Genomic DNA, 23,444 nt, shown 5'->3' on the forward strand with positions numbered 1-23,444 from the left:
CTCCCCAAATCCTCACCCTGAATGACAGGCCTCTGGGAAGTAGGTGTGGCAGCAGAAGATACGTGTCCAAATCCAACAAGGCCATTTGTCACGGAGACACTGCTCTGACCACATGTCCCCATCTGAACCAAGGGCAGCGGTCAGCAGACAAGGAAGGCCTTTTGGGTCCCTCCCTCTGACCCTGGTAGCAGGGTCGTGGAATATTGCTCTCTGGACAGAGCCGGGAAAGTGACTCACCAGGCGCTGCATGGAGACAGCTTGGGCACACGTGTAAGACCAGGGCTGGCTTTGTGCGGAGACTATTATTAGAGAAAGCATGTTCACCATCCCTAGTTCAGCAGCTGTGTACAGTGAGCCCCTGTAAGGTGAGCCTGCCAGCGCCCTCCTGGAGCGCCAGGTGAGGCCACATTGAATTAGATGAGGAGACAGGACTCTGCCTGGAAGGTACTCAGGCAAGCGGGGAAGAGAGACACAAACACCGCTAGGTGGGAATGCAGCGCCTTCATCTGGGATGAGACAGAGGGCTTTAGGGGAGAAGTGGGGCGTTTTGCTTAGTTCTCACCATAATGATTTGACATGCTTATAGCCCATCCAAATGAAGGTTTTCCACGGCTGGCCCTCAGTCAGGCCCTTCCTTTCTTTTTGTCTGTGTAGGATTTTTACGTGGCGATTTCCAAGCACCATCTGCACGGAGTCATTCCAGTTTTTGGACAGAATGCGGGCTGCCGGCAAGTTGGACCAGCCTGATCGTTTCTCTTTCAAAGACCAGGATAATAACGAGCCCACAAACGACATGGTGGCCTTTTCACTGGACGGCCCTGGAGGAAATTGTGTGGCTGTCCTGACCCTCTTCTCTCTGGGCCTCATTTCCGTGGATGTCAGGATCCCAGAGCAGATCATCGTGGTAGACAGCTCAATGGTGGAGAATGAGGTCATCAAAAGGTAAGAGTCCCGCATCTGCAGCATCAGGTCTGGCCACGTGCTAGGCATTGGCCAGATACAGACGGGCAGGGGTCAGCAGTGCCTTCCGGGAGCTTGTGGGATGGGAGTTGCAGATGAGTGACGGGATTATAGGCCGGTGTCCAAGGTGTCCTCTGCTGGTGCCTCCCAGGTGTTAACGGGAATCAGCCAAAGAGGATGCAGCACAGCGGGGCAGGGGAGGGGCAGGGAAGAGAAGGGAGGACTGTTCCTGAGGGCCTTGCAACGGAACTGGGGCTTCCTGGGGAAATGAGTGTTTTCTGGGCTGAGAGACGGGCAAGAGGAACAGTCCCCACAGAGATGCAGATATGTGACAAGGGGTGAGCGCGGTGCGCGGGAAGGTGGGAAAGGGGATGGATCTGGGGCAGCCGTCCACACCAGCCTTGGTAATGAAGCACAGCTAGTTGCTGGGGCCACTGCTGAAGCCCAGCTACAGAGGCCTCTTGAGGGAGGGGAGAGGATGCAGTAGCAGCTGGCTGGCCTATGCTCAGGTATCCAGGTCACAATTCCCTTCTAGCTTGGGGAAGGACGGCAGTCTGGAGGATGACGAGGATGAAGAGGATGACTTGGACGAAGGCGTAGGGGGCAAGCGCCGGAGCATGGAGGTGAAACCTGCGCAGGCCTCCCACACCAACTACCTGCTTATGAGGGGCTACTACTCCCCTGGCATCGTCAGCACCCGCAACCTCAACCCCAACGACAGCATCGTGGTCAACTCCTGCCAGATGAAGTTCCAGCTCCGCTGCACCCCTGTGCCCGCCCGGCTCAGGCCCGCTGGTGAGTGCTCCTGCTGGTGCTGTGGGAGGGCCTGGCCTCGCCATCATCCAGGAAGACCCTGAGGCCCAGCCTGGGACCTAGACCTTCAGGCTCCCCAGGCCAGGCGTGCAGCCACAGGACACAGAAAAACACACCCCATCCTTGCAGCTGACTCAAGGGATGCCTTCCCCAGGTGCCTGTGCTGTGTCCACATCTCTGTGGGAAAGCTCCCCGCACCGCCTCTTTTAGTCACAGCTGTGCTGCAGGCGCCAGCAGTCACTCAGGCGCGCTCACAAGGAAGAGCAGAGCACTTCCCCTTCCCCACCCCGCCCACTCTCCACGGGCGGCCCTGTCACTGCCCGGGCTCTAGTCTCCTGGTGCTTAGCTCTGCAACTCTAAAGTGTGTGCTCTTAGGAACCTTTTAGGTATTATCTTTTGACCCCTTGCTAGGAAAGATAAGTATTCCGCTCACATTCATGATCTCCTGCCTCCTTTACTTCCAATTTTGACACTATTTTAGTTCTATTGATGACCTTTGAAACTTTACTTTTTATTTTTATTTATTTATTTGAAATGATTGAGACGGGGACTCGCTATGTTGCCCAGGCTGGTCTCAAACTCCTGGCCTTAAGTGATTTTCCCACCTCCGCCTCCCAAAGTGATGGGATTATAGGCATGAGCCACCACACCAAGCCTATTTTTTAGAGATAGGGTCTTGCTCTGTTGCTCAGGCTGGAGTGCAGTGGCACGATGATAGTTCACTGTCATCTCTAGCTCCTGGGCTCAGGCCATCCTCCTATCTCAGTCTCCTAAGTAGCTTGGACTATAGGCATGTGCCACCACAGCCAGCTAATTTTTTAATTTTTTGTAGAGACAGGGCCTTGCTCTGTTGCCCAGGCTGGTCTCATGGCCTCCCAAAGTGCTGGGACAACAGGCATCAGCTACCATGCCAGACCTAGTTTATGTAGTATTCTAAATCCTTTGTTGCCATTTCAACGATGTTCTCAGTGTCTTTACCAGGAGCAGATTCTATGTCAAGAAACTCAAGAAACCACCTTCTTTGCTCATCTATAAGAAGCAAGTCCTCATCTGTTCAAATTTGATCCTGAGATTGCAGCAATTCCATCCCATCTTCAGATTCCACCTCTAGTTCTCTTGTTATTTCCACTGCATCTGCAGTTACTTTCTCCGCTGAAGACTTGAACCCCTCAAAGTCATCCATGAGAGTGGGAATCAATTTCTTCCAAACTCCTGTTGATGCTGGTATTTTGACCACCTCCCCATGAATCACAGATGTTCTTAATGGCATCTAGAATGGTGACTCCTTTCCAGAAGGTTTTCAATTTCCTTTGTCCAGATCCATCAGAGGAATCACTATAATAGCTATAGCTTTACGAAATGTATTTCTTTCTTTCTTTTTTTTTTTGAGACAGAGTTTCACTCTTGTCGTCCAGACTGGAGTGCGGTGGCACGATCTCAGTTCACTGCAACCTCCACCTCCCAGGTTCAAGTGATTCTCCTAGCTCAGCCTCCCGAGTAGCTGGGATTACAGTGCCCACCAACACACCCGACAAATTTTTGTATTTTTAGTAGAGACGGTGTTTTACCATGTTGGGCAGGCTGGTCTTGAACTCCTACCCTCAGGTGATCCACCCGCCTTAGCCTCCCAAAGTGCTGGGATTACAGGTGTGAGCCACCATGTCCGGCCATCAAATGTATTTCTTAAATAATAAGACTTGAAAGTGAAATGACTCCTTGATCCATGGGGTACAGAATGGATGTTGTGTTAACAGGCATGAAAACAACATTCATCTCCTTGAACATCTCCATCAGAGCTCATGGGTGACCAGGGGCATCATGAATCAGCATACCATTGAAAGGAATCTTTTTTGTCTGAGCAGTAGGTCTCTACAGTGGGCTTAAAATATTCAGTAAGCCACATTGTAAACAGATGTGCTGTCATCCAGCTTTGCTGTTCTGTTTATAGAGCACAGGCAGAATAGATTTAGCATAATTCTTAAGGGCCCTAAGAATTTGGGGATGGGAAATGGGCACTGGCTTCAACTTAAAGTCACCAGCTGCATTACTTACTATCGAGAGTGGCCTGTCGTTTGAAGCCTTGAAACCAGGCCTTGCCTTTTCCTTTGTAGCCGTGAAAGTCCTAGATGGCATCTTCCAGCATAAAGCTGTTTTGTGCACATTGAAAATCTGTTTAGTGTATCCATCTTCGTTAGTGATCTCAGCTAGAGCTTCTGGAGAACTTGCCGCAGCTTCTCCATCAGCACTTGGTGCTTCACCTTTTACTTTTATGTTACGGAGACGGCTTCTTTCCTTAAACTTCATGAACCAACCTCTGCTAGCTTCCAAGTTTTCTTCTGCATCTTCCTCACCTCTCTCAGCCTTCATAGAATTGAAGAGAGTTAGGGCCTTTCTCTGGATTAGGCTTTGGCTTAAGGGAAGGTTGTGGCTGGTTGGATCTAACCAGACTGCTGAAACTTTCTCCATATCAGCAATAATGCTGTTTTTGCTTCATTATTGTTTGTGTGTTCCCTGGAGTAGCACTTTTAATTTCCTTCAAGAGCTTTTCCTTTGCCCTCACAACTTTGACTAACTTTGGCACAAGAGGCCCAGCTTTCATCTATATTGGCTGTCACCATGCTTTCCTCGCAAAGCCTGATATTTTCTAGCTTTTGATGTAAAGTGAGAGATGTCCAACTCTTCCTTTCACTTGAACGCAGAGGGGTCATTATAAGGTTATTAACTGGCCTGACTTCAATATTGTTGTGTCTCAGGAATAGGGAGCCCCAGGAGAGGGAGGAAAATTGGGAATGGCTGGTCCCTGGAGTTGCAGAACACAACATGATATTTATTAATTAAGAATGGCTGGTCCCTGGAGTTGCCAGAACACACGATATTTATTAATTAAGTGTGCTGTCTTATGTGGGCATGGTTTGTGGTGCCCCAAAACAATTACAATAGTAAGGGCAAAGATCACTGATCACAGGCCACCGTCACAGATATGATAATCATGAAAAAGTTGAAATATTCTGAGAATTCCCAAGCATGACAGACACAAATCGAGCACACGGTGTTGAGTGGTGCCCGTAGATTCTCTTGATGCAGACTTGCCGCAAGCCTTCAGTATGTAAAAAACCCAAAAACACAATATCCGTGAAGCACAATGAAGTGGGGTGCGCTGTTGAAGTTGATGGTGTTCACTGTATGTTTCATAACCACAGTTAGAATTCTATACTTTGTCTGGAGTTTGGACTGGGCAAAAATGTAGTGATAACCTATCAATTATGGCTTTAGCAGAGACATATTCCATAGGAAGCAACAGAAGCCAGCTCTGGCTGGTGTAGGCGAAAGTAGGGTGGGTAGAAGGGACCTGGAGTATCTCACAGGGTCTAAGGAACAGTGGGTACATGAGCAGCAGGAAGGGATGGGACTGGGCCAGCCCTGGTCAGGGACTCCCCCTCAGAGCACTGGACTTTACGGTTCTCGAACCCCAGTCCTCAGCCTCTGTGCCCTTCACTTTACATCTTGAGCAGGAGAATCATAGTGGTCAGGAGAAATCTAGTCAGCTTTGTGTCCCAGTCAGCTGTAGTCAGAGGCCCAGGGTCACAGATCAGGAGCCTGACTGCCAGGGGCCCAGTGTGTCTGCCCAGCAGGTGACCCCTGTGGCTGTCGGGGAAGCAGTGAGTTGGTGCTGGAGCATGCCTTTCCTGAGTGTGGCCTGTGCATTGGTCAGGGGAGGGGGGCCTCTGTTGGGCTGCCTCTGATCTTCCTCTGTGTCCCCACAGCCGCTCCTCTGGAAGAGCTAACAGTGGGAACCTCCTGCCTCCCTGACACGTTCACCAAGCTGATAAGCCCCCAGGAAAACACCTGCAGCTTGGAGGAGTTTGTCCTCCGGCTGGAGCTGTCTGGGTATAATCCCGAAGACCTGACTGCTGCCTTGGAGATCTTGGAAGCCATTATAGCCACGGGTTGTTTTGGGATTGACAAGGAGGAGCTGCGCAGACAGTTCTCGGCCTTGGAGAAGGCAGGTGGTGGGCGCACCAGGACGTTCGCAGATTGCATCCAGGTGAGCTGTGCTTTAGGTTAGCCAGATATCACTGAAGCGGAAATTGCAGCTCCCAGGCCAGGTGCACACTGAGGACGGGCTTGATTTGGGGCATAGCATGCTGCGTTCTTTTTAAACATTGAATTAGTCATTAACATTTGAAAACTGGGGCATTTCACGTCCGCTTTGAGGGTGCAGTTGTGGATCCCCGAAGGTCACACGGCTGATGTGGTTCATGAGCCACCAGAGAGGAAGAGAGGCTGCTCCAGGGCACAGGGCTAGCAAGGGGCAGCCCCGGGGCTGGGAGCCAGGCCCGCTTCGTGGGCCTGGGCTGCTCGGGGCACTCAACCCGCCAGGCAGGGAAGGCCACTCCGCTCGTCCCCTGTCACCAGCGTGGAGAGGATCCCCGGCTCCCCACAGACCCCACGTGTCTCCTGCCTCCCCAGGCCCTCCTGGAGCAGCATCAGGTGCTGGAGGTCGGCGGCAACACTGCGCGCCTGGTAGCCATGGGGTCTGCCTGGCCCTGGCTCCTGCACTCCGTGCGGCTGAAAGACAGAGAAGACGCCGACATCCAGAGAGAAGACCCCCAGGCCAGACCCCCGGAGGGGTCTTCCAGCGAAGACAGCCCCACCGAGGGGCAGGCACCTCCTTCTCACAGCCCCAGGGGTACCAAGAGGTGCGCCAGCTGGGCCAGTGAGAATGGGGAGACCGACGCCGAGGGCACCCAGATGACCCCTGCCAAGAGGCTAGCGCTCCAGGACTCAAACTTGGCCCCCAGCGTTGGGCCCGGAGCTGAAGACGGGGCAGAAGCCCAGGCCCCATCTCCACCCCCAGCTCTTGAAGACACCACTGCAGCGGGAGCAGCACGGGAAGACCAAGAAGGTGTCGGGGACTTCAGTTCCCCAGGCCAAGAGCAGCTGAGCGGCCAGGCGCAGCCTCTAGAGGGCTCTGAAGACCCCAGAGGTACCGCGCGCCTTGTCCCCTACCCCACCTCACCCCACCCTCGCTTTCCCTCCCCTCCGCCCTGATGGGCCCCACACCTTCCTCTGGGATGGGGGACCTGCCACTGGCACAAAAGGGGCTTGACTTTCGCTTCTCAGAGCCTGAGTCCTGAGCGGGATACTGCCTGTAAATGCATTTCCAGGGGAGGGCAGGCCTCCCACATCCCCAGGCAGCACTGTGAGTTCTGGAGCAGGAGCTCAGGCGGTGGGGCCAGCGTGTGCGCTGCAGCGGCTGCTGTGGGGCAGTGACGGCATGGGGGTCTCAACTTCCTCGGGTGGCAGCATGCCCTTTCCTCTCCTGTGCGTCTGTCATCAGCAGCGGACTTCTCATGTGGCTTCTCTGGGCGTTTTTGTTTTCTTTGGGGTGTTTTTGCCTCGAGTTTTACACCACCCTTGTGGTCAGGGCTTCTGGGTGGAAAATGAGGTATTCGCTGGCTTCCTGTGATGTGGGGCTCGTCTGGGCCTGGGACGCTGCTTGCATGTGGTGCTGTGTGCAGCAGTCTGCCCAGCCCCGCCACCTCCAGGGTGGCCACTCTGTGAGATGCTCGTTGTCCTTTTTTTTGACACTTCATCCCCTGAGCCTCAAGGTGCCCTCTCATGCTAGGTACCATGCTGAAGGTGGGGAGGCAGAGATGGCTTCCCTGACTTTCTGAGTCTCTCACATTCTCTTCCTCTTCCCTCAGGGTGCACAGAGAGTTTTGGAGCCGGCAACATCTCCCAGGCAGCGCGGGAAAGGTGGGTGTGGGGTTCTGGCTCCGGGGCCTGGGGCGGGGCTCTTGACAGGGACTGAGTGTAAGGATTTGTGTGAGGGTCTTTGAGGGTCTTTCCCCAGGTACCAGCTCTGACAGCCTGCCCGGCACCGTGGTTCTCGGCAGGGGTACTTGGAGGGGCGCAGTGGGCGAGCAGCAGGCGTGCTGAGCACCGGCAATGCCCAGGTCGGCCTGGAATGAGGGCTGCGCTTCCAGAATGCCCAGGGTGCTGGTGGAGAACCATGCCTGGTGCTGTCAGCTGTGCTTCACTGGCTCCTCACGGCCCACAGGCAACTCACCCGCTCCTGCAGATGAGCCAGGGGTCCACAGAGGGATAAGCCCTGAATGCCCAGCTGCCCCTGGGACAACCATGCCACAGAGTTACAGGAAGCAAGGGGGCCGCAGAAGCCCATCTGGTGGGGGCGCCTCCTGTGAGTGTGTGTACTGACCCCAGATTGGCAGGGCCCAAGCGCCCTGTGTCCTGGCTTTCAGGAGCTCAGGTGTGCCCCCTCCAAGGCCCAGCCATAGTGATGAGAGCCTGGTGTCCAGCTCTTCCGGGTCCGCGCCACTCCTAGGCCCCGGGTGGCTGTTCAGTCCCTGGTTTAGTAACAGAAACGTCTGTTTCGAGGAAAGCGTGCCTGGAATTCTGCACATGGCATGGAGCAGAGCTTCAGGGTCATGCTCCTGTGAGCTTTGCCACAACCTGGAGGTGGTTTCTGCCTGGGCTGCCAGGAGAGCTGGCAGGTCCAGGAGTCACAACCCTTGTCCCACTCCTGCCAATGTGGGTGGGCCCACTGAGGCCTCAGTTACAGCTACATCTGAGCAGGACCCCACGTCGTGGTTCCACCCAGCTGGCAGTCAAGGGCCCCTCTGTCCAGACAGGAGAGAAGCGGGGAGTTTGGAGAGCAAAGAGCAAGAGGTGGCCGGTCTCAGCCGTGTGACCTGGGCCAGGCCTAGGACGCCCCTGAGCCTTAGTGTTCTGTCTGAATGAGCTGCCCTCCTGCCCCTGCCAAGCCTTGATGTCAAGCCTTCTCCCTGCAGGGACTGTGAGAGCGTCTGCTTCATCGGCCGGCCGTGGCGTGTTGTGGATGGCCACCTGAACCTGCCCGTATGCAAGGGTATGATGGAGGCCATGCTGTACCACATCATGACCAGGCCTGGCATCCCCGAGAGCTGCCTGCTGCGCCACTACCAGGGGGTCCTGCAGCCCGTCGCCGTGCTGGAGCTGCTCCAGGTGTGGGGCCTTCGCGGGTTCAGCAGGGTGTGGGGCGGCTGGGTGCACTCAATGGCCCAGCCATGATGTTCAGGCCCCAGGCAGCATGCAGTGCCACCATACTGCTTGCCTGCACTCCTCCCCCAGCTTGTCCTGGGCTCCTGCCTCTCAGGCCATCCCTCAGCGTCCTTCAACAGCTCCATGCTGCTGGCCAGGCTGGAAGATGGGGTGCCCGGGGTGCTTGTCTCTGATGCTTTCTCTGTGCCAGGGGTCACTAACTCATGAGCCCGCCGGGCCCCGCGGGTCAAGCAGCTGCCCCCTGGTGCAGCTGCTTCCTGCTTGGCTGACAGTTGCCCTGTGCTCCCATGGCCCAGTGTGTCTGGGGCCTCTAGCTTCTCTGGCAGCTAGGAGCTTGACGTTCAGTGTCAGATACCCCATGAGCCAAACAAAACCCCACCTGGAAGCCAGTCTTGGCTCACAGGAAGCTGGGATGCAGCCCGCGCTGCAGGCCTCCACAAATGAGATTCAGTGTGGTGGCTCCAGCCAGCGCTGTACACCTGCTGCTCGGGCTGCTGCCTCTCCCGCCAGGGCCTTTGCCTGAACCCTCCTGGTACATCCCCACTTGCCTCATGCCCAGTTCAGGTGCCCCCTGCTCTGGGAAGTCGCTCCCTCGTATAGAGAGGGCATTCCATAAATGCTTGAAGAATAAATCAACAAGCAAGTGAGGGCAGTGCCGCTGTAACCTGTGTGTCTGGTGTTTCCAGGGCCTGGAGTCCCTCGGCTGCATCCGGAAGCGCTGGCTGAGAAAGCCAAGGCCCGTCTCGCTCTTCTCTACACCCGTGGTGGAAGAGGTGGAGGTGCCCTCCAGCCTGGACGAGAGCCCCATGGCCTTCTATGAGCCCACCTTGGACTGTACCCTCCGGCTGGGCCGTGTGTTCCCCCACGAGGTCAACTGGAACAAGTGGATCCACCTCTAGGACCCCTGTGGGCATCCCCTCCCTCCCAGCCACCGCCTGCCACACCACTCCTGCCTGATGCTTGGCAGACCCCACTGTGCCCTGGCCTTGGGTCTGCCGAGCCTCCTGCAGCAGGGGACGGGTGCTCTGGCCAGAGTCATAGCCCGACATGTTTCCCACCGTACTGGAACTCTGGAAAGAGGGGCTCCCCCACCTGCCTGTCCCCCAGGCTCTTCTGGGCCTGCCCCTTGGGAACTGGCCTCATCACACCAGGAGTTGGTGCTTCTTGTCTCTGGGTCTCCGGAGTTTGCCCCGCCTGTGCACACCTCACATTCCAGACTCCAGCCATCTCTGCAGGATCTCCTGGCTCTTTGAGTGCCCAGGTGCCACCAAGAGGAAGGGCCTTGTGGGATACACCTTGCAGAATAGGGATCGGTGTGCCCTGCTGTGAGGGGCCCCCCATGGGGACTGTGGCCCCTCTGCAGGCAGGACATCCAACCCCTGGCTGGGACTGAACCACCCAGAGCAGAGCGGCTCCCTTCCTGGCCTTGCAAGTCACCTGGCAGGCCCCAGCTGGGCTGGCTATCCGTGTCCCTCGGCCTGGCTGGTGATTCCCCGTGGGCCAGAAATGAAGAGTCCCTGTAGGTTTTGGTTTTGTTTGTTTTATTTTGTTCTTTCACCTTTTTTCCTCATTAAAAAAAAAAAAAAAAAAAAAAGTCCCTGTGGAGTGTACTTATTTATTTTTTGATTAAAGGGAAGTAAAATGCATTCTGTTTTGTGTGTTTCCTAAAGAATCAGTGATTCCCCTAGGGGACTCTCTGCTTTGGCTGCAGAACAACCTGGAATGGCTGTTCCCATTGAAACCAAAGGAAGAGGGAAGGCCCCAATCCTAAGCTCGGCAGCCCCGCCCAGCCTCAGCCAGCAGGTGAGAGATGGCCTCCAGGATGGAGAGAGAGGCACAGGCAGCTCCCTCACCACCTTCTCAGCTGGTCCCAGGCCTGTCCCCCACAGAGCAACTCCCAGCTTAGTGCCAGGCCCACGATCAGCTCAGCTCAGCACAGCCTGTGTTGGCAGGGCCTGCGGGATGGGTCTGGCCCCTTGAAGTTCTCTTGAGCTCACATTGTTACATTTATTTAAGTTAGTTGCCAACATTTTTAAAATGTAGAGTTAACATTTTTTTTAAAAAAATTCAGATTTCTGTCTTCTCTTAAAATGGAAAGTTCCAGTAACAATGGACTTAGCTTCCTGCCTGTAGCAGTCAGAAGTGCTAAGCAGAGGCCGCTCCTTCTAGGTGGGGTGTGCCCCAACCTGGCCAGCTGTGTCTCACACCCACCTGCAGCTTCTCTCACCTATAAAAGTGTCCCCTCTGGGGAACATGTACCCCTGACCTAACCCACCTTCCAACCCTATGTCTCCATCCTCCCTCTATGAGGGACCAGGGCCCTGGTCACTCTGGGCGACACTTCTGGGTGAGGAGGGACAAAGGCAGAGACTTGGGAGTCAGAGTCCTGAGAGTGAGTCCCCGCACTGCCAAGCATGGTCAGGTCTTAGTGTCCATTTTTTTTCCCTTTAAAGTTTCACTCAAATGTAGAAACAATAGTGTTCTATGGGATTTCTGAGGCAATCAAGTAGAATAATGGATGTGGTCTGCTTCGTAAATAAAATACTGTACAAATGCTAATTATCTGGGAAAGTGTGGTGTGGTGGAAGAAAGGTTTGGGAATCCAGTAAATGTTTCTTTAAAAACTGACCCCGCATTCACATTTCAGAGCCTTCGTTTTGTCATCTGAAAACTGGGGGAAGAGTATCTCCCTCGAGGGAGGGCCAGATGAGCTGAAGAGCACCGGGTGCAAGTGCATAGTCGGGTTCAGCAGGTTTCCTTCTTTGCCTGTGCCTCCCAGATGATGGAGAGTGTGGGCATGTGTTGGGAGATGGGACATAGGGATGGTGGGGACAGCTCTCAGATGGTGAGATGGGGCTTCTGTGAACACCAGCCCACATCCCCATTCTGCCCAAGGATAATCTGTTGCTTCTTCCCCTTCCTCCTACCCATCATGAAGACCCTCATCTGCCCACCCGTCTATCCATCCATTCACCTACCTATCCATCCATTCATCTGTCCATCCATCTATCTGCCCATCCATCCATCCATCCATCCATCCATCCATCCATCCATCCACCCAACTATCCACCTACCCATCCATCCCATCCATCCATCCATCCATCCATCCATCCATCCATCCATCTACCCATCCATTCATCTGTGCATTCATCTACCCATCCATCCACTCATCTGTCCTTCCATCCATCCATCTGCCTATCCATCCATCCACCCACCTACCCATCCACCCATTCATTTGTCCATCTGTCCATTCATCCACCTACCCATCCATTCATTCATCTGTCCATCCATCCATCTACCCATCCATCTATCCATCCTTCCAAGGCAGCTCTGTGCCCCTCCAAGCTCTGCACAGAAGTCTCCAGAAGCCACAGCATTGACCAGTAGTTGTGAGCTGAGATGCCTTCAGGGGCCAGGCAGGTAACAGAGGAAAGGGGCCTTGGGTTAAATACTAGGGAGTGATAGCAACTGTGGAAAACTAAAATGTGTATGCCCAGGCTGTGAAGGAATGCAAATTTGGAAGAAACATTAAGCACTAACTACCAAACAAAACCTACAAAGGGGCAAAAATGGGTCTCTGACCCCTTTGCGGCACCCGCACGAGGCCTGGACACCTTGGCTTTGTGTCCCCAGCTTCCATGTACCCCACAGTCTTGCCCTCCTCACTCTTAATCCTTTTTTGTTTTTCTTAGATAAGCAAATACATGAATGCGTTCTCTGTTAAACACATTTCAAATCCGGCTAAAGCCTCTGGGCCCCTCTCCTTCAGGGCCCCTCCCACTTTCCCTCTTCCCATTTCCATCCGTATATGTCTGTGCACGCCCTGGGAAGCCTGGGCCTGTAACATAAAACACGCCCTCAGCACGGCTCACTCAGCGACCCCCCGGCCACGTCCGCATCAGCATGTCTATTATGGGAGTGTACTGAGGAAGTAGCCAAAGCTTTAGCGGAAAACCACCCAGGAAGGCTTCACCAGAGAGTCCTTCTCCACTACAGCAATGCCCCTGCTCACTCCTCATCAAACAAGGGCAATTTTGCAAGCGTTTCCATGGGAAATTATTAGGCACTCACCTTATAGTCCTGATATGGCTCCTTCTGACTTCTTTTTGTTTCCTGATCTTAAAAAGAAAAAAAAAAATCTTTAAAGGGCACTTTTCTTCAGTTAATAATGTAAAAAGATGGCATTGCCATGGTAAAATTCCCAGGACCCTCAGTTTTTCAGGGAGGAGCTGAGTGGCTGGTCTCATTGCCCACCAAAGTGTCTTGACCTTGATGGAACTTATGTTGAGAAAGAAAGTTTGTTTCTTATTTTTAATGTTTGAATTCCATTTTCCACGAACTTTTTTTTTCTTTTTTCTTTTTTTTTTTTTGAGACAGGGTTTCACTCTTGTTGCCCAGGCTGGAGTGCAATTGCGTGATCTCGACTCACTGCAACCTCCGCCTCCTGGGTTCAAGCGATTCTCCTGCCTCAGATTCCAAGTAGCTGGGATTACAGGCATGCGCCACAACGCCCGGCTAATTTTGTATTTTTAGTAGAGACGGGGTTTCTCCATGTTGGTGGTGTGAGCCACCGCGCCCGGCCTCCACAAAGGTTTTGAAGTCGCGAATGTGTGTATCTGTGCACATACATGCTGTGTATGTATGTATTTGTGTGTGGGCATGTGTGTGTGTGAGTGTGCATGTATGCGCGTGCGTGGAGTCTCCCTCCTTACCTCCAATGCCCAACACAGGTCCATCCGCCCAAAGGGTAGAAGTCAGCCTTTGTTGAATTAAGCAAAACTCTGCCAGTTCACCCTGTCCTCATCGCCCATATTCTCTACCGCAGAGGGCTGCTGTGGCGATTGTCCAGGGTCCCCTTTCTAAGCGCCAGGCAGATGCACTTCTGTGTCCCTTTCCCCCTGGACAGCAGAGCGCGCGGGCACTGCCTTCAGCCGACACCTACAGATTGCAGTGCTTACCAGCAGGTGGCAGCAGCCGTCCAAGCGTCTCTGTTTCCCGTTACTTCGTCTTGGTTTCCAAATAAGTGCTCTTGGTCCATACTGGCTCCAGGGTGAGGCCAGTAAGAACTGACTGGGGCAGGGCATGACTTATCCATAAAATCGATGATATCCTAGCAACAAGATTTCCTGAGCACCTGCCAGATGCGACTGTTCTGGGCACATTATACACCTTAACTCCCAGCCCCACAACAGCCCTGATCAGTATACTCATTTCATAGATGAGGAAGCTGAGGTGCAGGAGGTAAAATCATGTCCACAGGGCTGGAGGCTGGAAAGCAGATCTGCTGGTATTCCCAGTCTGCCAGCCTCAGGGACCTCCCCATCGCACTGCCTTCCAGGGATGGGATTTGTTTTGGGTTGGGTGGGAGCCAGCATTGTGCTAGGAGACTCCCTAAAGAGTAAGATGAAAGGGTTTCTTATCTGGGGTCATCAATTTTTTTTTTTCTTTGAGACAGAGTCTCACTCTGTCGCCCAGGCTGGAGTGCAGTGGTGCGATCTCGGCTCACTGCAACCTCCGGCTCCTGGGTTCAAGTGATTCTCCTGTCTCAGCCTCCAGAGTAGCTGGGATTACAGGCACCCACCACCACAGCCAGCTAATTTTTGTATTTTTAGTACAGGCGGGGTTTTGCCACGTTGGTCAGGCAGGTCTTGAACTCCTGCCCTCAGGTGATCCACCCACCTCGGCCTCCCAAAGTGCTGGGATTACAGGCATGAGCCACCACACCTGGCCTGGGGCCATCGATTTTTGAAAGAGAAACCTTCACATTTGTCACCCTTAGACACAGGGGGAAGACCTGTGATTGCCCCATGGTCTCAGCAATGACGGAAGGGCTCTTGCTCTCATTACAGACTCCCTAGGAGGCGGCCTGTTTCATCTCCACACCTCATTCTGTGCCCTTTCTAGGTCTGGGGCAGATAGTTCCCTCCTCTCTGCATACTGCTTTGCCAGTCACTGCTCTGCCATTGATTGATTGATTCATTCATTCACTCATTCAATATTTTTGAGCACCTGCTCTATACCAGGCACTATTCTAGGCTCTGAGACCCAGCGGAGACTTAGATCCCTGCTCTAGTGGGGATAGACAGTAAATATGATGGATAAATAACACAGATGTATGAAAGGGTATATGATAAGTGTGACGGAAAAAACAAAACCAGGCAGCGGGGTGTTGCACTTTGAATAAAGGGCCCAACCCAACGCGGAGAAGGTGACGTCTGAGCAGACTTGACTCCATCCTCTCATCTTGCACGAATGCGTGGGTGTTTCCTGGCGGCAGACAAGTCCTCTCCTTATTCTTCCCTGTCGAGAGTTTAAAGGAAGCACCTGCTTCCTTTACTATCAGTGGAATGGGCTCCTGGGAGGGGCAGTGCACGTGCTCACTGCTCCATCTTCCCCCGGAAGTCCCCTTCCTGGGTTCTGCCGGTGCACCTGGGGCTGGGTGGGCTGTACAGGGCTGTGCCATACCATGGGGCCAGCAGCTGGGCCCAGGCAAACAACATCCCCAAATAGGAGGGAGGAAGGGGCTTTCACCTCCAGTGGGGGGACCAAAAGGAGCTCAGGAATAGGGCAGGGCATGATGGACTCCAGGCAAATCACTGCCTTTTTCTGGGCCCTCACTTCCCTCTGTCTCCTCCCATTGTTAGAGCAACTGGGACCCCCAGACAGCATCCCAGGCTGAGATCTCGCAGGAACTGTTGATGGTTGGAGAGCTGGGGTTATGTGTTTGTTGCATCCCAGCAGAGAGCAATGCAAGCTTCAAGGCATCTGGAGGGAAGCATTTATGAACTCTCTGGGAAGGAGATTGGGAAGGGCTGGGGCCACAGCCCTCTTCTCCTCTGACCTGGAGCCTAGCTCAAGGTGATGATAGAAAGACAACCCACCTCTGGCCAGGCGCGGTGGCTCACGCCTGCAATCCCAGCACTTTGGGAGGCTGAGGCAGGCGGATCACTTCAGGTCAGGAGTACGAGACCAGCCTTACCAACATAGTGAAACCCCGTCTCTACTAAAAATACAAAAATTAGCCGAGTGTGGTGGCACGTGCCTGTAATCCCAGCTACTCAGGAGGCTGAAGCAGGATAATTGCTTGAACTTAGGAGGCAGAGGTTTCAATGAGCGGAGATCACGCTATTGTACTCCAGCCTGGGTGACAGTGTGAGACTCTGTCTAAAAATCAAACAACAAAAACAAACAAACAAACAAAAAACACAAAGACAACTGACATCTAATAAGGGCTTATTCCACCCTCTCTTTTCATTCCCAGAGCAAGCCGAGTGGCTGATTCCTAACCTCCACTTTATAAAAGAGAAAACTGAAGCTCAGTGACAGCAAATGACTTGCCCTTAGAGCCTGGTCTTCTGGGCCCTTTGAATGGGGTGATATGGTTTGGTTGTTTGTCCCCTCCAAATCTCATGTTGAACTGTGATTCTCAATCACAGTTGGAGGTGAGGCCTGCAGGGAGGTGATTGGATCATGGGGGCAGACCCCTCCTGAACAGCTTAGCACCATCCCCTTGGTGATGAGTGAGTTGATCCCAGTCACTTCATGGGAGATCTGGTGGGGTTTTTTGTTTGTTTGTTTTTGTTTTGTTTTGTTTTTTTGAGACAGTATGGCTCTGTTGCCCAGGCTGGAGTACAGTGGTGTGATCTCGGCTCGCTGCAACCTCTGCCTCCTGGGTTCAAGCAGTTGTCCTGTCTCAGCCTCCCAAGCAGCTGGGACTACAGGCACAAGCCACCAAGCCCAGCTGATTTTTGTATTTTTTTTAGTAGAGATGGGGTTTCACCACATTGCTCAGGCTGGTCTCAATCTCCTGACCTCAGGTGATCCACCCACTTTGGCCTCCTAAAGTGCTGGGATTACAGGCATGAGCCACTGCACTCAGCCAATCTGGTTGTTTAAAAGAGTCTGGGACCTCCCACTTTGCTCTCTTCCTTCTACTCTTGCCAGGTGACACGCAGGCTCCCCCTTCGCCTTCCGCTGTGATTGGAAGCTTCCCGAGGCCTCACCCAGAATAAATGCTGGTGCCATGCTTCCTGCACAGCCTGCAGAACTGAGAGCCAATTAAGCCTCTTTGTAAATTACCTAGACCCTGGTATTTCTCTTTTTTATTTTTATTTTTTGAGACAGGATCTCTCTGTCGCTCAGGGTGGAGTGCAGTGGTGCCATCTCAGCTCACTGCAACCTCTGCCTCCTGGATTCAAGAGATCCTCACGTCTCAGCCTCCTGAGTAGCTGGGATTACAGGCATGTGCCACCATGCTGGACTAATTTTTGTATTTATAGCAGAGACAGGGTTTTGCCATGTTGGCCAGGCTGGTCTTGAACTCCTGGCCTCAAGGGAACTGCCTGCCTCAGCCTCCCAAAGTGCTGGGATTATAGGCCTGATCCCAGCCTAGCCTGGCATTTCTTTATAGTGACACAAGGACTAATACAGGGTCCTTCCTTAGGATGGAAGGAGAGTCCTTACTGTGGAGATAATATCAGAATAATGCTAGAACACTTTCTGCTGCAAGGGACAGAAACCCACCTCAAACCAGCTTAAGCAAAAAAATGAAATTTATCAGCTCATTGATTCAGCTAGGGTAGGCAGGGTTATGCTGTGGTAACAAACGGCCCCATCTCAGCGGCTTAGAACAACAAAGGATTGATTCTTTGCTCATGATACACGTCTATCACAAGTGAACTGAAACTTCAGTCTGTATCTCCTCACTCAAGGGCCCAGGTGCCCAGGCAGATGGAGCAGTCACCATCATCATCTGTCTCTGTGACAGAGGAAAAACACCCTAGGGGGCATGGCAGACATCTGAAAAATGCTCTGCCCAGAAGTGAGACTTATCACTTCTGCTCACAACTGCCCAGTCCCAGCCAGTCACATGGCCCCATCTGGCTACAGAGGGTCAGGACGTACAATCCTGCCATGTGCCCAGCATATGGTGAACAGCATAATGACTTCCATACTCATGTATCTAAACGGTCCAGGAGAAATGTGGTTTCAGGCATGGCTGGATCCAGGATCTCAAGAGCTATTACTGGGACTATGTCTCCATCTCTCAGCTCTGCTTTCTTGTGTGTTTCTTGCTGCCCCTCCCAGTACCCTCCTTACAGCTTAGTAATCCCAGCAGAAAGAGAGCATGGACCAGCTAGGGTATGTCTGTCCCTAAACTGTACTGTTGCCAGGGGGAAGAAATGTCCTATTGGACAGGCCTGGGTCACGTAGCCACTCCCAGAGCTGGGGTCAGCCACATCTCCAAACTGCTGCACAGGCAGATGCAGCAGGCACCCACAGCGGTCTGCTAAACCTTCCTCACCTCTTGATCTAGGTACTTTCCGGCAGAGCAAGGTGAAAAAGAGCTGAAATTGGCATCAGGAGCCCAGAGTTCTGGTTCCAACTCCAATCACTCATTCAGTGTGTGACCTCAAGCGGGTCACCAGCCTGAGCTGTGCCTTCATTTCATCTGTCAAATGGATGACTCTGCCCCTCAGAGCTTGCAGACGGCAAGGTGAGGAATGTGGCAGCTGGGAAAGTGATGTTGCTATCGGTCCCCCTTCCCCTTAAGTGAGGTTTGTCAGCAATTCTGGCCTGGTCTTTGGAGGGCGAGGAGCCACCTGTCCCACTTGCTCCTGACCCTTAGTCATATCTCCAGGTCTTTGTCCAAGCTCTTCCCTCTGCCACAAATAGCTGGTACATCTAACAACGCCTATACATTTTTCCTTTTTTTTTTTTTATGAGACGTAGTCTCGCTCTGTCACCCAGGCTGGAGTGCAGTGGTGCGATCTCTGCTCCCTGCAACCACCGTCTCTCAGATTATCCTGCCTCAGCCTCCTGAGTAGCTGGGATTACAGGTGCGCACCACTGCACCCAGTTAATTTTTGTATTTTTAGTAGAGACTGGGTTTCACCACATTGCCCAGGCTGGTCTCCAACTCCTGACCTCAAATGGTCTGCCCGCCTCGGCCTCCCAAAGTGCTAGAATTACAGTCATGAGCCACCACTCCCAGCCTCCTATTCATTTTTTCAAAGTCCAACCAACACCACCTCCTCCCTGAAGCCCCCTGCCCCTTTTGATGTTCTCTTTGGGCTACCATCGGTGAGCTGGGACTCACTCATACCAGCCAAGAGAGCAGACTGTGCATATCTCTTCCCAACTTTGTGTTTAGACTCATATCAGGAGCATGAAATTACACCATGGAAATAAGCAAATGCTACGAATCAGGCTTTATTGAGTGCCTACTATGTGCCAGGCTGGGACTAAAGGCAGTGAACAAAATAGACAGAGTTGCTGGCCTGGTATGACTTGTGTTTTATCTTTATCTTTGTTTCCAATATGCGTTTATCTCTGTCTATCCAACCAACGATTCTTCCTTCAAGCTTTTTATTAAAGCCATTAAGAGTAATAGCAAAGACTTTTGCACCAACTTAATAATACCCTCCTATCCACCCACACATCCATCCATCCTCCATCCACCCGCCTACCTACTAATCCGTCCTTTCAGGTGAGCCAGCTCTTGTCTCCAACTTTTATTTTTAAGAGACAGGGTCTTGATCTGTGACCCAGGCTGGAGTGCAACGGTATAATCACAGCTCACTGCAGCCTCAAATTCCTGGGCTCCAGCGATCCTCCCACCTTAGCCCCCCGAGTAGCTGGGACTACAGGCAAGCACCACCACGCCTGGCTAATTTTTAAAAATAATAATAATTTTTGTAGAGATGGGGCCTTGCTATGTTGCCCAGGCTGGTCTTGAACTCCTGGCCTCAAGTGATCCACCTGCCTTGGCCTCCCAAAGTGCTGAGATCACAGGTGTGAGCCACTGCTCCCAGCCCTCCAACTTTGCTCCTCTGTGCTTATAAGTTGAGTTCCCTTCAAAGGTGGGATTCTGAGGAGCCTCATCTGCCCCAGTCCAGAGCCCCCCAGTCTGGCCTCAGGCCTTCCCCAACCATCTGTGTTCCCCTCCCCCACCCAGCAAGCTCTGGGTGCAGGAGAGCTGCGCTGCTTTCCTGGGAGCCTGTGGCTCAGGTGGCACCCACAGGTGGCTCCTGGAACCTGTTGCCCCCAAGAAGGTGTGAAAACCACAGCACATCTGGACCCAACAGTCCCTAGGATGCAGGTGCATGGGGTGTTGAGGGCTGCCCCGCCTCCGTGCAGAAGCTGTGCTTCCACTCTTGTGCTCCCATCCAAGTCTCACATCCCCCGATCCCAGGCTCACAGTCCCACTCTTATAACCATCAGTGTTCTAGAACCTTCCAGCCTCCTGCCAGGCACCGAGGACTCTCATGCATTCTCTCAGCTACCTCTCCCAACCACCCCACTTCACAGATGAGTCACGAAGGAGCCTTCAGCAGGACTGACCTCTGCTGACTTCCAACCCAACCCTGTTCCAAAAGCATGGGTGAGCCAGAGCTGCTGGCTCCTCCAGCACAGCCCTGCAGCCTGCAGTCTGACCTTTGGGGAGGAAGACGGGGCCGGGCTAGGGTGGCCCCAGCTCTACTAAAAATACAAAAATTAGCCAGGCATGGTGGTGTGTGCCTGTAATTCCAGCTACTCGGGGGCTGACGCAGGAAATCGCTTGAACCCAGGAGACAGAGGTTGCAGAGAGCCGAGATCGTACCACTGCATTCCAGCCTGGGCGACAAGAGTGAAACTCTGTCTCAAAAGAAGAAAAAAAAAATGTTGCTAAGAAATATTTTCTTAGCTTCTTAATTCACATTTCAACAGGTTCTCTGATAAATCATTGACAAACAACTTGACCTCCCTTCAATTCTCCAGGATAAACAAATAAGGATTTATTGGCAGGATTGAAGTGGGGCAGGGTAGGGGGCCCAGCAGGACGTGTGGCTGGAGCACACTGCATAGTTCCAACCCGCACCCCTCCTCCATGAGTGCCACAGGGGGAGGGTCCCATAAGCCATGGCCTGCTACATAATTGGTGTTTAATAAATATCTCTTGGGTGCATAAAGGGAATTTTAAAAAACTTAGTAGCAGAAGTTAGAAAAAGAAATCTTGGTTGGTGGGGAGCTGTTTCCAAGAGACGAAACGGACTGATTTTAAGCCTGGAAACCCCCCCGAGTGGCCCTCTGCAGGCGGGACGGCCCCACCGGCGCCCAGGCTGTCACTGATGATTGATGTTCTCACCCCCACCCGCCTCAGCTCTGGCCGCAGAAGGAAGGAAGCTGACGTTTACCGAGGGTCTGCTCTGGGCTGCGTACTGTACACGGGTGACATCACCAATTTCCCCCAGGTGGGTCATGCCTTCCCCATCGTCTGGATAAGGAAACTCTAGCCCAGAGAGGGGAGGCGACTTGGCTCAGGTAGCACAGCCAGAAGGTATCAGAGTCGGGATTCAGACCTTCGTCCATGGGCCTCCCCAAATCTTCCCATTCCCAGGGTCACCATGGGCTCACTCTATCCCCTTTCCCTTCCTGCTGGCAGGTGATAAGGAACGATATGGACTTCTGGCAGCTCCTGGAGGCAGACGCTGGAGGGCTGGGCTTGGCCTTGGTCACAGGCAATACCCTGATCCCACAAAGCCCCGGAGGTGCTGTGGACCAGCTTGCAACACAAGACCTTAGAAGGGAGGATGGCTGTTGTCATCTGTTGACCACAGACACGTTTGCTGTGCACACTGGTGCACATGGGTGAGCTCCGTGGGTCCAGACATGTACAGGGCAGGTGAATGCATGGAGTACCATGGGCATTATCCCAGGCCCACAGGCACATGCAATCACACAAACATGTGGACATGCCACTGTGCACCTAAGACACACACACACACACACACACAGGCATATGCGCACACACACACGCATATGCACACACACACACACACAGACACTGTAAACATCAGGCTCAAAGGCCCATCCAGGAGACCAAAGGCTGCAGGTGTCTTCACATCACAGCCCAAGTGACCTTGTCTCTGGCTTAGGGCCCAGTGGCCTGGCCAGCTCTGGACATCCAGTCAGCTTCACTAGCTGGCCTGGGGTCCAGGGCTCGAAAGTGGCGGGGGAATGACCACCCACTGGCGGAGGTAGCTCCGGGGGGGTCCTTCATCCCCGGGGCTGGTGAAGTCACATTCCACAGGGCTGCTGCAGTCAGAGCCCACGAAGCCACTGTCAAACGTGTCCATATCCAGGCCGGCTGGGGGTGAGCCCGCCTCACTCTCTGAGACCCCTCCAGGCGACCGGCCACCCCAGGGCAGTCCCCCAGCCCAGTCCTCCCCATCTGCAAGGGGTGGCTTTAGTCTGTCCAGGAGGCTTCCCAGGGGTCCTCCTAGCCCAGGGCTGCCAGCTGAGACACAGCCACAGGAGAGGACTGTGGTCCCTGCGCCCAAGAGTGGGTCCTCTAGGCCTGGGCTGGGCTCCAGGCCAGCGTCCAGGTCCAGGGCTGGGTAGCCGTCATCCTCACAGCTGCAGGGCCAGGTGCATGGTCCCTCTGCATCTCGCACAGTCACTGTGTCAATGGACACCAGGCCGTACGGCCGGTCCCTCTCCTCACTGTAAGCTGAGCCCCCCAAGCTCTGGACCGTCGGCCAGAAGCTGGGTTTGGGCACACCGTCAGACTCCACCAGCTCTGCTGGTTCTTGTAGCTCTGTGAGCTGCAGCCTCTTGGCCGCGCTCTGTGGTGGGTGGCAGCTGTACACCTCCAGGGTGGAGGGCACCTCTGGGCTCCAGGATCCCAGCTCCAGGCTGGAGCCAGTGAAGGGTGCACCCACCCATTTCTGTGAGAGAGAAAAAGAGAGAGAGAGTCACAGCACAGGATGAGGGTAAGGTGAGGGTTTATTCATTTTTTTACTTTTATTCCTTTGAGACAGTCTGGCTCTATTGCCCAGGCTGGAATGTAGTGGTGCCATCTCGGCTCACTGCAACCTCTGCCTCCCAGGTTCAAGTGTGCCTGTCACCACACCTGGCTAATTTTTGTATTTTTAGTAGAGACATGGTTTCACCATGTTGGCCAGACTGGTCTTGAACGCCTGACTTCAGGTGATCCACCTGCCTCAGCCTCCCAAAGTGCTGGGATTACAGGCATGAGTCACTGTGCCCAGCCAAGGTGAGGGTTTAAACAGACAGAAAGACAGACACAGACACAGGGACAAGACAGACATCAAGAGAGACAGACAGAGACATGAAGATAGACAAAGACACCGAGAGACAAAGAGAGAGAGAGGAATCAGGACTGCAATGTGCTCCCACCCTAGTGGGGGTCCCACCGGTGTCCCCTTCCTACTCTGGGCCTCAGTTTCCCTACTTGTAGAAGGGAGTTGCTACCCTTAGTAGTGCGACCACTCAGACAACTGGTGGCCCCATAGCCCAGGCAGGGACCAAGATTCCTGAGTCAAGGAGACATGGGGGCAGGAGGGCCTGAGGTCTAAGGTACCCCTGAGCCATCTCCTGCTTTCCCGCCTCCTTGATGCTTCTTGAAACCTAGCACTCTCCTGGTTTATGTGTCCCCACCAGACAGACACTTGGCCCCTGGACATAAGTCTTGTCTCTTCTGTCCATGGCTGTAGCCCCAGTGCCTAGCACACAGTAGGTGCTCAATAAATGTTTATTAACAAAATGAATGGGTAGAGTGGATCAATGCAAAGCCACTTGGAAAGGCCTTTGTACATTTTGAG

At 53.4% G+C, this 23,444-nt stretch overlaps 2 protein-coding genes across 4 annotated transcripts in view; one reads left to right on the top strand and one right to left on the bottom strand.

Moving 5' to 3' along the window:
* GTF3C1 (general transcription factor IIIC subunit 1) overlaps positions 1-10,484 on the top strand; it is a 90,722-nt gene extending 80,238 nt beyond the window's left edge. The window contains exons 31-37 of the mRNA XM_030799353.1: positions 655-942; positions 1,496-1,755; positions 5,538-5,818; positions 6,244-6,760; positions 7,482-7,533; positions 8,589-8,781; positions 9,525-10,484. Of these exons, the coding sequence (XP_030655213.1) occupies positions 655-942; positions 1,496-1,755; positions 5,538-5,818; positions 6,244-6,760; positions 7,482-7,533; positions 8,589-8,781; positions 9,525-9,737 (1,804 nt within the window). The 3' untranslated portion in view covers positions 9,738-10,484. The remainder of the gene's footprint in view (positions 1-654; positions 943-1,495; positions 1,756-5,537; positions 5,819-6,243; positions 6,761-7,481; positions 7,534-8,588; positions 8,782-9,524) is intronic.
* An 8,550-nt stretch (positions 10,485-19,034) lies between these two features.
* The window catches only part of IL21R (interleukin 21 receptor), a 52,423-nt gene continuing 48,013 nt past the window's right edge, over positions 19,035-23,444 (bottom strand). For all 3 annotated transcript variants that reach the window (XM_003261550.1, XM_003261551.2, XM_003261552.2), the window contains one exon: positions 19,035-22,547. In XM_003261550.1, coding sequence (XP_003261598.1) covers positions 21,798-22,547 — 750 coding nt within the window. In that variant the 3' untranslated portion in view covers positions 19,035-21,797. The remainder of the gene's footprint in view (positions 22,548-23,444) is intronic.

Source organism: Nomascus leucogenys, chromosome 2 (genome assembly GCF_006542625.1).
Source record: "Nomascus leucogenys isolate Asia chromosome 2, Asia_NLE_v1, whole genome shotgun sequence".
NCBI lineage: Eukaryota > Metazoa > Chordata > Mammalia > Primates > Hylobatidae > Nomascus > Nomascus leucogenys.